Source organism: Theropithecus gelada, chromosome 20 (assembly GCF_003255815.1).
Source record: "Theropithecus gelada isolate Dixy chromosome 20, Tgel_1.0, whole genome shotgun sequence".
Classification (NCBI taxonomy): domain Eukaryota; kingdom Metazoa; phylum Chordata; class Mammalia; order Primates; family Cercopithecidae; genus Theropithecus; species Theropithecus gelada.
The window spans coordinates 59,473,799-59,488,199 of record NC_037688.1 but is presented as its reverse complement, the minus strand read 5'-3'; the positions used below and the strand labels follow the sequence as shown (position 1 = coordinate 59,488,199).

Sequence of the window (14,401 nt, the reverse complement as noted above, 5' to 3'; positions counted from 1 at the left end):
AAAGTGTTCGTGTTACATTTGAGAAGCTATAAGAAGTAAACCTTTGTGTATTCTGCTCACATTTCTCTATTATTCTTCCCTTGTTAGGTGCTATTTCAAGTGGTTTCAGGCTGGAAGAGTCTCCATTTGTTCCCTATGACTTTATGAACAGCAGTACTTCACCAGCCAGTCCTCCAGGTTCAATAGGAGATGGCTGGCCACGTGCCAAATCGCCTAACGGCTCTAGCAGTGTTAATTGGCCACCAGGTAAAATTTTTTCTAACACTTTCTTTCATGAGACTGTGTTTCCATTAAGGTTTTGTTACATCTGGACTTAATGCTGATGTAGCCCAGATTGGCGTTCTTAGACTGATGTGTGTGGATGAGAAGGAATGCAGAAGTGATAGAGGAAAAGTTAAGCATGAAATCTTGGGCAAGTGAGTGTGTCAGCCTGTCACCTATACCTTTATGGTCAAGCAGCAGAGGTACAAGTGAGTCCCATTGACCAGCATGAAGAATTATATTAAAAACTTTAGGCCGGGCACAGTGGCTCACGCCAGTAATCCCAGCACTTTGGGAGGCCGAGGCAAGGATCACGAGGTTAGGAGATCGAGACCATCCTGGCTAACACGGTGAAACCCCGTCTGTACTAAAACTACAAAAAATTAGCCAGGCGTGGTGGCAGGCGCCTGTAGTTCCAGCTACTCAGGAGGCTGAGACAGGAGAATGGCGTGAATCTGGGAGACGGGGCTTGCAGCGAGCTGAGATTGTGCCACTGCACTCCAGCCTGGGCGACTGAGCAAGACTCCATCTCAAAAAAAACAACAGCAACAAAAACTTTAATTCACTGCTTCTCTTAAATTGTGTCAGGGAGTAACTTGCAGTATTTTCATTCATACATGGAGTTACCAGAAGTGCTTCTGTGGCCTGCTTTCTCCTACCTGAGTTGCAGTAGCTTTGTGATTTGTCTTAAAGCTTAAAGCACTTTTAAATGTTACTGTTTAAAAATACATGAATTTGGCCGGGTGCAGTGGCTCACGCCTGTAATCCCAGCACTTTGGGAGGCTGCGGCGGGCAGGTCACGAGGTCTCAGTAGATCAAGACCATCCTGGCTAACACGGTGAAACACTATCTCTACTAAAAATACAAAAAAAAAAATTAGCCAGGCGTGGCGGCGTACACCTGTAGTCCCAGCTACTCAGGAGGCTGAGGCAGGAGAATGGCGTGAACCCGGGAGGTGGAGCTTGCAGTGAGCCAGGATAACGCCACTGCACTCCAGCTTGGGCAACAGAGTGAGACTTTGTCTCAGAAAAATAAATAAATAAAAAATACATGAATCACAGCCAAGCACGGTGGCTTATGCCTGTAATCCCAGCACTTTGGGAGGCTGAGGTGGGAGATCACTTGAATCCAGGAGTTCAAAGCTGCAGTGAGCTATGATTGCACCACTGCACTCCAACCTGGGTGATAGAGCAAGACTCTGTCTCAAACATGCATACATATATATATGATTTTTTACACACATATATATGTGTATATATTACGTGTGTGGGTGTATATGTTCACATGCAGAGAGATGATTTCAGTTTTTAAAACTTGCAAGTTATTTGTAAAGAATAGCTTCTATGATACTAATTGAACCATCCTCTTAAGAGTGTTAGTATAGGCCGGGCGCGGTGGCTCAAGCCTGTAATCCCAGCACTTTGGGAGGCCAAGACGGGCGGATCACAAGGTCAGGAGATCGAGACCATCCTGGCTAACACCGTGAAACCCCGTCTCTACTTAAAAAAAAATACAAAAAACTAGCCGGGCGAGGTGGCGGGCGCCTGTAGTCGCAGCTACTCGGGAGGCTGAGGCAGGAGAATGGCGTAAACCTGGGAGGCGGAGCTTGCAGTGAGCTGAGATCCGGCCACTGCACTCCAGCCTGGGCGACAGAGCGAGACTCCGTCTCAAAAAAAAAAAAAACAACAAAAAGAGTGTTAGTATAAATTGGAAAGTACTTGAGAGTTGCATAGGATTTAGGAATAAAGGTTTTGGATATTTATTAATGGATTTTGAAATGATGATTAAGCTTTGAACTAATTTTAAATTTCCATTTCCAGAATTTCGTCCTGGTGAGCCATGGAAAGGTTATCCAAACATTGACCCTGAAACTGACCCTTACGTCACTCCTGGCAGTGTCATAAACAATCTTTCAATTAATACTGTGCGGGAAGTTGACCACCTCAGGGACAGGAACAGTGGTACGTAGGAGGTGCAAATCAATTTCTGAGTGACACTTAACAACACAGTTTAAGAATGGCTCATGTAGTACCCAGCTACTCTGGGAGACTGAGGCAGGAGGGTCACTTGAGCCCAGGAGCTTGAGACTAGCCTGGGCAACACAGTGTGGGACCCTGTCTCTTTAAAAAAGAAAGAAGATGAAGAAGAAGAAGAAGAAGAATGGCAGACAGAATTCTCCCTGTTCCCATAGGTGGCTCTTTAATTTGGCTAGTTTTTAAATGATGAGGAGTTTTTATCATCCCTTAGTATGGCAAATATGTATATTAATTTAATAAGTTAACACAAAGGACCAGCAAATCTTTGCTTTCCAGTAGTTGTATTAACGGAATGAAAAAACAACAAATGTTGTTACTAACTTTATACTGAGTTACAAGATAGTTATTTTTAAAATAGGTGTTTCTTGTAACAGACATTATTATTATATACGCTTATATACTCTGAATATTGAAGGACTTTCACCAGGAAGAGCAAATTAGGCTGTCTTTCAGAGAGTAAGAATAAGACCAGTTTAAGGATCCCTGCAGTCCAGATGTGCTTTTTAATTGGTTAGCAAATAAAACCATCCTATTACCCGCCACAGGGTTACTTTTCACCTCAAGGCATTTACATGTGTTTCATCCATGATTTTGTACCAGAAGAGTGTTAATGAAATGAATTTTTTAAATATTAAAAAATATTTCCTGTCTTTTTAAAATACCGTTTATCCCTTTAGACAGTTTATAAAGCAAATGTGAAGCAGCCACCATGTTGCATTAGACGTGTAATTTACAGAGGTAACAAGTGTCTCTGCACCAGCGGAGAAGAGTCCTCAGCATTGTGAAGTGGCTGAGTTTCACAGACAGCTCTGCCCCCTGTGGGGGACACTAAGCCAAGCATAAATTCTCGTGGTGTGGGAGTTAATGGAAGAATCCGATGGCTCTGAAAGTCAGGAGAGTTTGGATTTGATGTTAAAGGAAATAGAGCATTGAAGGCTTTGAGTGGAAGAATCTTTAAGATGGGGTAATCTGGCTGTGGTGAGCAGAGTGGATTGGATTGGGAGACTAGTCAGGGAATTGGTGTAGTAATCCAGATGGTGGTCGGGGTCTAGAGTTCAACTAGTAATGGTCAAGGGGGTTTTGAAAATGGGAAGGCACACCTGGTTTGGGAGCCTGAATATATTGCATAATGGAGAAGACTGAAGGGCCTGTTCACTGGTAGTGTCTGTGATGGGGTGCCTTGGAGAGCAGGATAGCCAGTAAGAAGTCACTGGAGCTCAGGGGCGAGTTAGGAGCACCAAGACTCGAACCTCCTTTTAGACCCAGTGCTGGGAAGCAGAGCCGAGTGCTGTCATGGTGGCTGGACCTCATTGCTAGAGCACACCTTCACAGCCAGTGAGGACAAAATCAGAGGGAAAATGGCTATGCTGAGCCAAGGCAGAGACAGTTGGCAAGCTTGCCCAGCATGCTCTTTTGAAGGCAAGAAGGAAGATGTCTCGGGCACCATCTTACCCTGAGTAGGCCTGTTTCCTTTCTTGTGGCATACTGTTAGGCTTCGATTTCTCTGGAAGCTTTTGCTTTTTCTTAACCTCCACGTCCCTTGCTCTGGTGGCTGATTGGACTCTTCCCCGACACAGGGTCATCCTCATCCTTGAACACCACGCTGCCTTCAACTAGTGCCTGGTCATCCATTCGTGCCTCCAACTACAACGTTCCCCTCAGCAGTACAGCACAAAGCACTTCAGGTGGGCCTCGCCTTTGCTCAGGAAGGGAGGGTTGGTCACAGCCAGAGCCGTGGCTGTTGTTTTAATGCCTCTTCTTTTGTCCAGTCTTCTCAGGGAGTTAGGAGATTCTGTTTGTGAGCCTGGGAAATTATTTTTAACATCACTTGTTCCTTTTTAAACTTACTGTACCCAGCGGTCATCTACTAAAATCAGTTTTTACTTAACAGCTTTCACTCATATCAGAGCCACAGCAGCTCTGTAATTAAATGTAATTTAATCCAAACTAGTTCTCAGACTATCTGCGGCGAAGGATCTTTAAAAAAAAAAAAATTGCCCATCCTCATAGACTGATACTTTTGTAAAATACGGTAAACATGAATTCTGAATTGCTAGGAAAATAATGGCACACTTTAGAGCTACAGGAATGTCAGGTTGCTGTCTGTCTATACATGCGCACTCTGAATTTCTGGACTCATCCTGCAGCAGATTAGTATGAAACTGTGTTGTGGTGTTCGTCCAGCCATACCCTGAGTAGCACTGACCTGATGCACACGCACTTTGTAAGTGAAGTAAGAAAAAGAGTTGATAGTGATGGAAGATAGGAATGGTTCCACTCCTTGCTGTCCCCCTCAGGCTTTTAGCATGATAGTTGATGTAGTTTACTGTATACCTGGTCCCTGCATACCCATTCATGTCTCCATTGTTGTGAGGCAGTATGCATCAGGATCTGGGCCTGCTGCCTTTTTCTTTCTTCCTTCCTTCCTTTCTCTGTCTCTCTCTTTCCTTCCTTTCCTTTCTTCCTCCCTTCCTTTTTCTTTCTTTTCTTTTTTTTTTTTTTTTTGCCCTACAGGCTTAGTTTTGAATCCTGGCTCTACATTAGACCCATAGGCAAATTACTTACCCAGTCTGTCCTCAGTAGACTCTGTCAGGACCACAGACAGCGCATGCCAGATGCCCAGCAGCCAATGCTCAGCACAGAGAGGCAGGCACCCTGTGAAGATCTCCTTTGGCAGCTCCCAAGTTGGGGCTCTTTTGCAGTCCTTTTTTCCTTGAGTAAACAACAGAGTTCTAAAATTCAATTAAATGGCCTACCTGACTTTCTTGAGTGACTCAATTATGGTTAGTAAGAAGTTCACAATTGCAATTTTAGAGCAATTCAGATTGTTTTCCATTTCAGTTTGAGTACAGTTTGGGACACTGGCCTAAGAATTTCATAGGTCTTTACAGCTGTTAATAACAGACCAATGACTTGAGTGTTTGGAGGGATGGAAAGCAGTTTCCTTTGGGCGGATTTTCTTTTTTGGCAGTTTAGTTGATTTGGGGGTTTTAATAGTTTCTTTTGTTTGTTAGATTTGCTTTTTGTGGGAGAATGGAAGTCATTATTTAAATTTCCTCATTTCTTAAACATTATCCCTCCCCTCTCCATTTTTTTCCCCCTTTGAGTAGCCAGAAATAGTGATTCCAAATTGACATGGTCTCCTGGTTCAGTTACAAACACCTCTCTGGCTCATGAGCTGTGGAAGGTCCCTTTGCCACCTAAAAACATCACTGCTCCGTCCCGTCCACCTCCGGGACTGACTGGTCAGAAGCCACCCTTGTCTACGTGGGATAATTCTCCCCTTCGTGTAGGTGGAGGATGGGGAAATTCTGACGCCAGATATACCCCAGGTAAGATGCAGTACCTAAGGTGGTTTTCTGTGGTTGTGTGTGAAATGCTAATCAGTGCCAACAGTCGAGTTTAACAGAGACCTGAACAGTAAACTATTGCCTCACCTCCTCAGGGGGAATGAGAACTTCAGTAAACAAATGATCCACCCAAAGGTAAACAACAGGCCGCAGTAACGTTAATGCATCGGGAAGCTCCATTGTCTCAGAAGTTCAAGACTACATCTTAAAATGTGTAGTAACTTCCTGCTCGTGGCAGAAAAAACCACATAACATGGAGCAGAAGCCAGTGTTGGGCAAGTCTGGGAACATGCGAACAGGTCATCTGGGCCTTGAAGAGTAGGGGAGTAGCTTGGCCTGTATTAAACGGGGACATCTGAGAGAAAGAGGGTGCTGTTGACTAATCATACGCAGCCAACAGGCATAAGCCAGAAGCCCCGGCAAACTGGTTCCTCTGCCTCTCCTCATTCTATAAATGACTAACATTGGATTTGTACTGGCATCATTTCCTGCCTGTGCCGTCCCCACACCATACATATACACACACAGCCCCAGATGAGCCTAGCAGTTTCCCCGGTAAATACAGTCTTATCCTTCACTCTACCTTGCCTGCAAACTGTACCAAACGTTCCCATCTTCAAGCTGAAAATGAGTAATAAAACCTCGTTGATATTTCTGATTAAATGTGTAATTTCTGATCTTTAGACAGGTGACTGGCTGTAGGAAAACTTGCAGCATTTCCTTTGTGTGGGGGTTAATTATAGGAAAAGAACACTAAAGTACATGCCAAGCTACTGAATGTAAGTTAACGTAATTGGTGTGGTGTGAGTGGTCTTTGCAGGCCACAGACATCTGTCTGGATGCCAGCTAAGAGACTGGCAGCACACAGCGAGGGGTGCTAGTGAACGTGGCCCAGGAGCCCACCCCAGAGAGGCTTGGTACAGTTGAGTGGAATCAGCAAACCTGTAGGAGTAAGCCAAGCAATCCGAGGGGCAGCCTCTGCCAAGGCCCAGACACCTGAGAAAGCACAAAGGCTCCCATTGGAATGAGGAGAGGATTGCAGGATATGGGGAGGATTCCATAAGAGGTGGATAGGCCTGAGCTGTGTCATGGAACGGTCTTTCCCAGCACCTGAAGCATTTGTGAGGTGCCTTGGGTTGTAGATGGGGTCGGGGATGTGGGCTGTACTCATCCAGAGTAGAGACCAGATGGGGAGCCCCTGCAGTAACCCAGGTGAAAACAAGGAGCATCTGTGCAATCACAAGCTCTGGAATCCCCTTAAAGCTTCATGCCCTGAAGGACACACATGCAGAGTGACCAGACATTACTGAAGTCTTCCCCAGATGGTACCGTTTGAGATGATTTTAGCTCCTATCAATGAGAAGATCTCAAAGAGATGCAGCCTTTTGTGGCTCACTGCCCTTCTGTGTGGCGAGCTGGGAGCCATTCTGAGCTCACTCTCCCCAGAGGCAGAGCCCCCTGCCGTGGGAGTTAATGCCTCGCCATGGCTAGGGCGAACTCAGATTCTGGGCCTAGGGAGAAAGCCTCCAGTGTAGAGGTGCAAGGATGTGAAGGAAGCCAAGAGGCCAAGTGATCTGCTGAGTAACTATAGTTGGACTCTTTAAGTCCTGGAAAACTGACTTGTCCTTTTTTTCCTTGCTTAGGTTCCAGCTGGGGTGAGAGCAGCTCAGGGAGAATAACAAATTGGCTTGTTCTAAAAAACCTTACACCTCAGGTAAGTATATCAGATAACACTAGTTTATGTGGCTACGCCAGGGAGCATGGGAACAGAGGTTCAGGTTTGGGTGTGAGAAAAGGGCTGCTAAGTGGTAGTAAGGCCTGGCAGAGGAGTGGTCTGTAGACCTCAGGCAGGATGTGGTCAAATCTGGTGGTTCACGCTGTAATGTGCCTGGGAACCAAACAAAAATACAGATTCCCAGGCCTCATCCAGAGATTGAGTCAGTAGATCTGGGCTAGGAGCTGGGACTCTGCATTTGTATGAGGGCCTGCAGATGAATTTGACGCAGGTGGTCCTTGTTGGCACGTGGAGAAACCCTGGTCTGTCCCCGAGTTGAGAGCATTTTTTTAGCCCCTGGCCCGCCCCCTCCTCTGGAGGCTGGGTGTTGAGCTCCCACCTCCCTCCTCCCCCAGGAAGCATAACCTTGATGGATGCTGTCCTCAGGGCAGGGAAGAGAGAAGAGGTGGAGCCACACAGCAGGCGCAGTGCTTCATAAGGAATTGGGGGTCTGGGGAGTGTCCAGGAGTCTAGAGGCCGGAGCAGTATGACTCTGAGAGCAGTGGAGGTGGGGAAGGTGGCCCTGCACACCGTCAGAGCAACATCAGAGTGTCAATGAAGAGTGGTACCAGGAGCACAGAGCCTCAGGGAAGAGAGGAGGGGCAGCAGTGCAGCCTGGAACGGCCTCCTGGAGGGCCCGCGGTGATGCCTCTCACTGGTGGTTTCCACACTGTTTCCTAGATCGATGGCTCAACTCTGCGCACTCTGTGCATGCAGCACGGCCCACTGATCACATTCCACCTGAACCTCCCTCACGGAAATGCTCTGGTCCGCTACAGTTCAAAAGAAGAGGTAGTGAAGGCACAAAAGTCTCTGCACATGTAAGTTGGCTGTTGGGCTCCCAGCTGGAAGAGTCTAGGGAAAGGAGTTGTGTGAGAGCATAGCCTGGCCCGGGGCAGCGCACGGGGTCCTGTGTGGGTGGCTCCTGTGGGCTGCAGTAGTGCCCTGATTCCAAGGTCAGCACTACTAAGCGGGTAATCGGACCTAGCCAAATGGCCCTAGAAAGTCCTTTACATTGCCCTTGGGAAACAGAGGAAGTTCGCTCTGGTCAAGGCACCAGGTCCTGAAGAGCTGTGCGCACACGCTCGGGTGAAGGGAGGGCACTCAGGTTATGTGGTGTGGTCTCTCCCTCTGCGCCTTCTGTGGCTTTTCTAGCAGAGACAAGTTGCACCCTCACTTGTGAGTGAATGAAGCCCTCCTGGCGCGCTGTCCTCATGTGTCCGCGGTGCCTCTCTCCTCTAGGTGTGTACTGGGGAACACTACTATTCTTGCTGAGTTTGCCAGTGAAGAGGAGATCAGTCGTTTCTTTGCACAAAGCCAGTCTCTGACCCCTTCTCCCGGCTGGCAGTCTCTCGGGTCCAGCCAGAGCCGGCTGGGCTCCCTCGACTGTTCCCACTCATTCTCCAGCCGGACCGATCTCAATCACTGGAATGGTGCTGGGCTGTCGGGAACTAACTGTGGAGACCTTCACGGCACTTCACTCTGGGGGACCCCGCATTATTCCACAAGCCTGTGGGGTCCTCCAAGCAGCAGCGACCCCCGAGGAATTAGCAGCCCATCTCCCATTAACGCTTTTCTTTCTGTTGACCACCTGGGTGGGGGTGGAGAGTCCATGTAACAGTGTAGATGCAGACTCACCGACCGGGACCTCAGACGCGAGGGAAAGGAGCACTAAGTGGGGCTCGCCGCCTGCAGCCAGGGGCCGCCTGTGGGAACAGCTATTCTCTGCACATTTTCCACTTTGTTTTCCCCAAAACATATCAGTTTGAATACTTGAATCATGCAGGCCAATATTATAATGTGAAAAGGTATCTACTCTATTTACACTCCCAAATAGCGCCATACATGCTAAACCGTAGAGAATGAGCTCGCTTGTGTCTATTCATCATGTTTAGCCTTTGGATTCTTTTTTTTTTTTCTTCTATTCCTCCTCCCCTCCCCTTTTTTTCTCTCTTGCAAAACCATTTTTTGGGCTGATACCGTATGAGCTTTTCCCTTTGCACTGAATGATGTTCTCTCCGTCTCATCGGCAGTATGGGGGCAGCTGTCCCAGTGTCAATGTTTACTCAAGGGTGTTCTTAGGAGGCGTGCGCTCTCTACTATGCCTTGATGTTGCCTACCTTATTGTGGTATCGTGGAGTTTAAAAGATCAAGTTAGGACTGACTTAGGATTATTAATGAAAGTGTTGCACCAGTTTTTTCATGTTGTAAAACTAAAGAATTTCGCTCTGCAGTTTGAAAAACTGTGGCCACAGCTGTGACTTGCAGCCCACCTGCCACCCAGGACGGGCCCTGCACTTTGAATAGGCTTTCCATTTTGTTTTGGAGGTTCCCACGTTGAACCTTCTTGTTTACAGATTTTTTTGTTTGTTTTTTGAGAAAAAAATGTTTACTCTTCCATCATTTAAAAAAAATGTAAAAGACAAAAAAAAAAAATGGAGGATGATTTAAAAGATGCTTTCTATCTCTGGGAAAAAGGAGCAGCATTTGGCCATGTTCTTTTGTTTTTCTATTCCTGTCCCAAATCAAAGAGCATGGTTCTCAGGAAAACCAGTTCCCCAGTTAAAAAAAAAAAAAAAAAAAAAAAAAAACTCCTTGTAGTTTCTTATAGGAAAAAAACAAAAACCCCAACTTTTAGCACTGATACTACATATTGCTCTGTTAAAGAATTTTCTCTGCCAAAAAAGAAAAAAGAAAAAACAAAAAAACGCTTAAAGCTGGAGTTTGACATTCTGCTTTCAGATGCTGTCTTTTTATTAGTGAGTGATGATGGTTTGCTAATAATCAGTAGGTAATAATTTTTTGTAATCCCATCAAGTGGCTCCATATGTTTCTGCTCTCTTGTGACTGTGTTAATGTTTAACTGTTGTACCTTAAAGCCGAAATCAGTAACTATGCATACTGTAACCAAGGTATTGGGCTTACAGAGTTGTTTGTTGTATAAAGAAAATTTTAAATGTTGTTGCAAACTAACGAGTTACACCATTTTAAACTTTCTTTCCTCCCCCCCTTTTTTTGCCCACAAATGGTATTATAATGCTTGCTTAGTCAAAGAAGAGAGACTAAACAAGGGTAAAAATTTTAACAGTACAGAATTTGCCATCATTTCATTGCCTTGATTCTAACTGTTTGTGTCCTAAGATGCAAAAGAAGTCAGTGGCTTTTAACTGTTTACAAATAGAATGTGATTGTAAAATGTACAGTTTGGTTGTGTTTGAATTATGAAATTTCTTCGGATATAATAAACCATGACTTTTTGGCTGCTCAACATTAATTGTCTCCTTTTTGTGAATTTATTTGTAGGCTCTTTTTTATAATGAAAGTTTCAAAGTTGCTATGTATGAGGGTTCTCATAGAGCAACCGATTAAAAATTTAAGCAAATATTTGAACATTTTATCTGAACTCATCACAATTTCACCCTGAAATAATGTGAGAACAATGGGAAACTGTAGCTTGCTCCTTCCCACCCTCTCTGAGCATCTTTGGGATCTTGTTGCTCAAAACTCTTCTGTGACTTCATCTTCCCCACCATTTGTGCCCATCTCAAGCCTCAGCAAGAAACCATGTGGAACATGAAGCTTAATGACTTGACAGTGTACTAGTGTTAAACTCTCATACCTCTGTTACAAAGCGAGAAACGCCACACCCGGACTGGCCTTTTCTTCCCCCTTCACGGCCCTCGCTTCTCCCTGCAGGAGCTCGGGGGCGAAACCTGTGTATGGATTTCAGTGTATGACTTCAGATCATGCTCCAACTTGCCAGGTGTAAGCTAATGTTGTCGGACACCTTACTATAAGCAAATGTTATTCAGTGCGTTCAGTGTATGTTGACTTCCATACTGGTTTTTCCAAAAACCAAAGGTAGCTTTGAAAAACCATGTCTGGAAATGTTTGGAGCGTTAAGCTGATTGACCTTCTGACCTTGGGGCTTTGAGTAGTATATAATTCATAACTGCGTTACTTGTATTGTTAAAGTGTTTGGGAGTTTTTTGCGCTTGTTATGTGGAAATAAAGTGTTTGATTTAAAATTTTTTAAAGTGGTTTGGATCTTTGCCTAGTCCTTAAATAAATACAGCTCTGTTCCCTAAGCCACCATTACTTCTCGGTCTTAATCCCGACTGCCAGTTCCTGGGTGCTGCCCTTTTTCTGGCACAGACCTGCAGCTGACCATGCTGGGCCCCTGACTCAGGGCTTTCTAGTCACTCAGAGCCACCAAGAGTCGGGGTAAACTTTTTAACACAGGCACTTAATGCGTTTTTTCTTTCTTCCTTTTCTCTTTCTCCTTTCTTCCTTTTTCTTTCTGTGTTTTTTCTTTCTTTCTCTTTTTTCTTTCGACAGGGTTTCACTCTGGATCTCGGCTCACTGTAACCTCCGCCTCCCAGGCTCAAAGGATTCTCATCCCTCAGCCTTTCAAGTAGCTGGGATTACAGGCACCTACCACCGAATCCGCTAAGTTTTGTATTTTTAATAGAGATGGGGTTTCACCGTGTTGCTCAGGCTGGTCTCAAACTCCTAAGCTCAAGCGATCTGCCCATCTCAGCCTCCCAAAGTGCTGGGATTACAGGCATGAGCCGCTGCGCCTGGCCTCACAGGCATTTATACATTTTCAAATATCCCTCCTTGTTCTGCTCCCCTGGGTGTGTTCCCAGCTCTGATGAACCTCAGCTTCTCCACAGTGCTATGCTTTCCACCCTCAAAGGCTGGAGGATAGCTTGCCCTGGACTTCCTTCCCCAGTCAAGAGTTTAAATAGCTCCTTCCGTCATTTCAAGGAACTGTGCTGGGCCACCACATGCTGAATAGGCTCTCACTAGTCTTTGTAATCCACCTTCTCAAATCGATGATAGTGGCTGAATATTGCAAGGAATAATAGCTGAGCTGTCACCTGTTGACACCTGAGGACAGGAGACTGTGGTAGGGCCATGCTGTTGGCTTGTGCAGGTGGATGAACTGGGGAATGATGCTAAGGTCAAAGTGGGGTCCTTGACCCAGAGGATCAGATTCAGGTTGAACAGCATGAAGGTAGGGACTGAGATGAAGGAGGAGTATTTGCATCAAGACTGAGGGATGGCCAGGCATGGTAGTCTCATGCATGTCATCCTAGCACTTTGGGAGGCTGAGGTGGGAGGATCACTTGAGCTCAGGAGTTCGAGACCAGCCTGGGCAATATACTGAGACCCAGTCTCAAAAAGTTGGGAGGATGACAAATCGAGGTTGCACTGAGCAAGCTGTCTTAACTTTTGGCTAAGGCATCATTTCCATGCGTTGGGACTTAATTGGTTTTCCCTCTTCTCCAAAGTTCAGATCTTTTCCTGCTGATCCTTTGATTCCAAATGTGCAGAGGGGTGTCTCTGAACAAGAGCCTGAACTGGAACCCACATGGATGTTGACAGAGACCAGGCCTTCAGCCCTGGTGGAACTTGACCTGAATAGGTATTTACACGGTCCAGGGGAGGGGAGAGTAACGACATTGGTGTGCTAAGGGTTCTCTACATGCCAGGCACTTTTTTAAAAAGCTTTATTCTGCTTTAAGACAGTGTCACTCTGTCGCCCAGGTTGGAGTACAGTGGCTCAATCTCAGCTCACTGCAGCCTCAACTTCCCAGGCTCAAGTGATCTACCTCAGCCTCCCAAGTAGCTGGAACTATAGGCGTGCACCACCACGCCCAGCTATTTTGTTGTTGTTGTTGTTGTCAGAGAGTATTTCACCATGTGGCCCAGACTGGTCTCGAGCTGCTGGGCTCAAGTGATCCACCTGCCTCGGCCTCCCAAAGTGCTGGGATTACAGGCGTGAGCCACCATGCCCAGCTAAGTTTTTTTTGTTGTTTTTGTTTTTGTTTTTTGTTATTAGAGATGGGGTTTCATCATGTTGCCCAGGCTGGTCTTGAACTGCTGGACTCAAGTGATCCGCCCGCCTCAGTCTCCCAATGTGCTGGGATTACAGGTGTGAGCAACCACGCCCAGCTAAGTTTTTGTTGTTGTTGTTGTTGTTGTTGTTAGTAGAGATGGGGTGTCACCATGTCACCCAGGATGGTCTCACACTCCTGGGCTCAAGTGATCCGTCTGCCTCGGCCTCCCAAAGTGCCGGGATTATAGGTGTGAGCTACCGTGCCCGGCCCTGCCAAGTGCTTTATGCATTTGTTATTTTCAGAGTTTTCCAGCCTGGCCCTAGGAACAGAAAACCACAGCGCCATTTGCACTGGTGGACAGTGTCTCAAGTTGTCCACCAACATATCCCCAAAGCTAGAGGACACAGCATGTGGACCCCCCAGGGATCCAGGGGCAGAGTTTAAAGCTTGGAATTTTAGGTTAAGCTGCATGTGAATGTTGCATTCTGCTCCACATCTTCTCATCTAAAAATACTGCTTTAAATAGCCATTAAATTGCTTTTCTTCAAAAAGTCTGGTGCTTTCGGAAGGTGAACCACCCCACAGCAGGTGCAGTCAGGACCCAGTTGCACTCTAAGAAGCAGGACTGAAGAGGTTCCTCAGAGCTGTGTTGACAGATCACAGGTGGCAGGGAGCCATTGGCTGAGCCCCGGCAAGGAGGCAAGAGAGTGAGTCCCACTGGCTAACAGTTGACCCCAGGTCGCTCCAGCCTGTGGGGAGAGCAGGACTGCAGTCTGCAGTTCCAACCAAGTGATGCCAGGACCTAATCTGCAGACCTGAACCCAGTACATAGACTTCGTTCTGATATTGCCGCATCCCTGAACCGCCCGGGTTTCTATCAGTTTCATAGTCATAAAATCAACTTCTGCTGGGCATAAAGGCATGAGCCTGTAGTCCCTGAGGCTGAAGCAGGAGGATTACTTGAGCCCAGGCATCTGAGACCAACCTGGGCAACATGTTCCACCTGAGACACCCAGACCAAAAATAAATTTTAAAAAAATTGTTTAATCAACTTCTCCAATTTCTTTCCAAAGGGAAGTGGTTATCATTGCCTTATACAGAAAATCAGTGTCCATATATAAAAGAGAGCTATAC

At 46.1% G+C, this 14,401-nt stretch overlaps 1 protein-coding gene across 3 annotated transcripts in view; it reads left to right on the top strand.

The window, feature by feature from the left end:
* TNRC6A (trinucleotide repeat containing 6A) overlaps window positions 1-11,458 on the top strand; it is a 216,031-nt gene extending 204,573 nt beyond the window's left edge. For all 3 annotated transcript variants that reach the window (XM_025370328.1, XM_025370329.1, XM_025370327.1), the window contains 7 exons: window positions 88-246; window positions 2,082-2,222; window positions 3,875-3,982; window positions 5,408-5,629; window positions 7,291-7,361; window positions 8,103-8,242; window positions 8,664-11,458. In XM_025370328.1, coding sequence (XP_025226113.1) covers window positions 88-246; window positions 2,082-2,222; window positions 3,875-3,982; window positions 5,408-5,629; window positions 7,291-7,361; window positions 8,103-8,242; window positions 8,664-9,039 — 1,217 coding nt within the window. In that variant the 3' untranslated portion in view covers window positions 9,040-11,458. The remainder of the gene's footprint in view (window positions 1-87; window positions 247-2,081; window positions 2,223-3,874; window positions 3,983-5,407; window positions 5,630-7,290; window positions 7,362-8,102; window positions 8,243-8,663) is intronic.
* The last annotated feature ends 2,943 nt before the right edge of the window (window positions 11,459-14,401 follow it).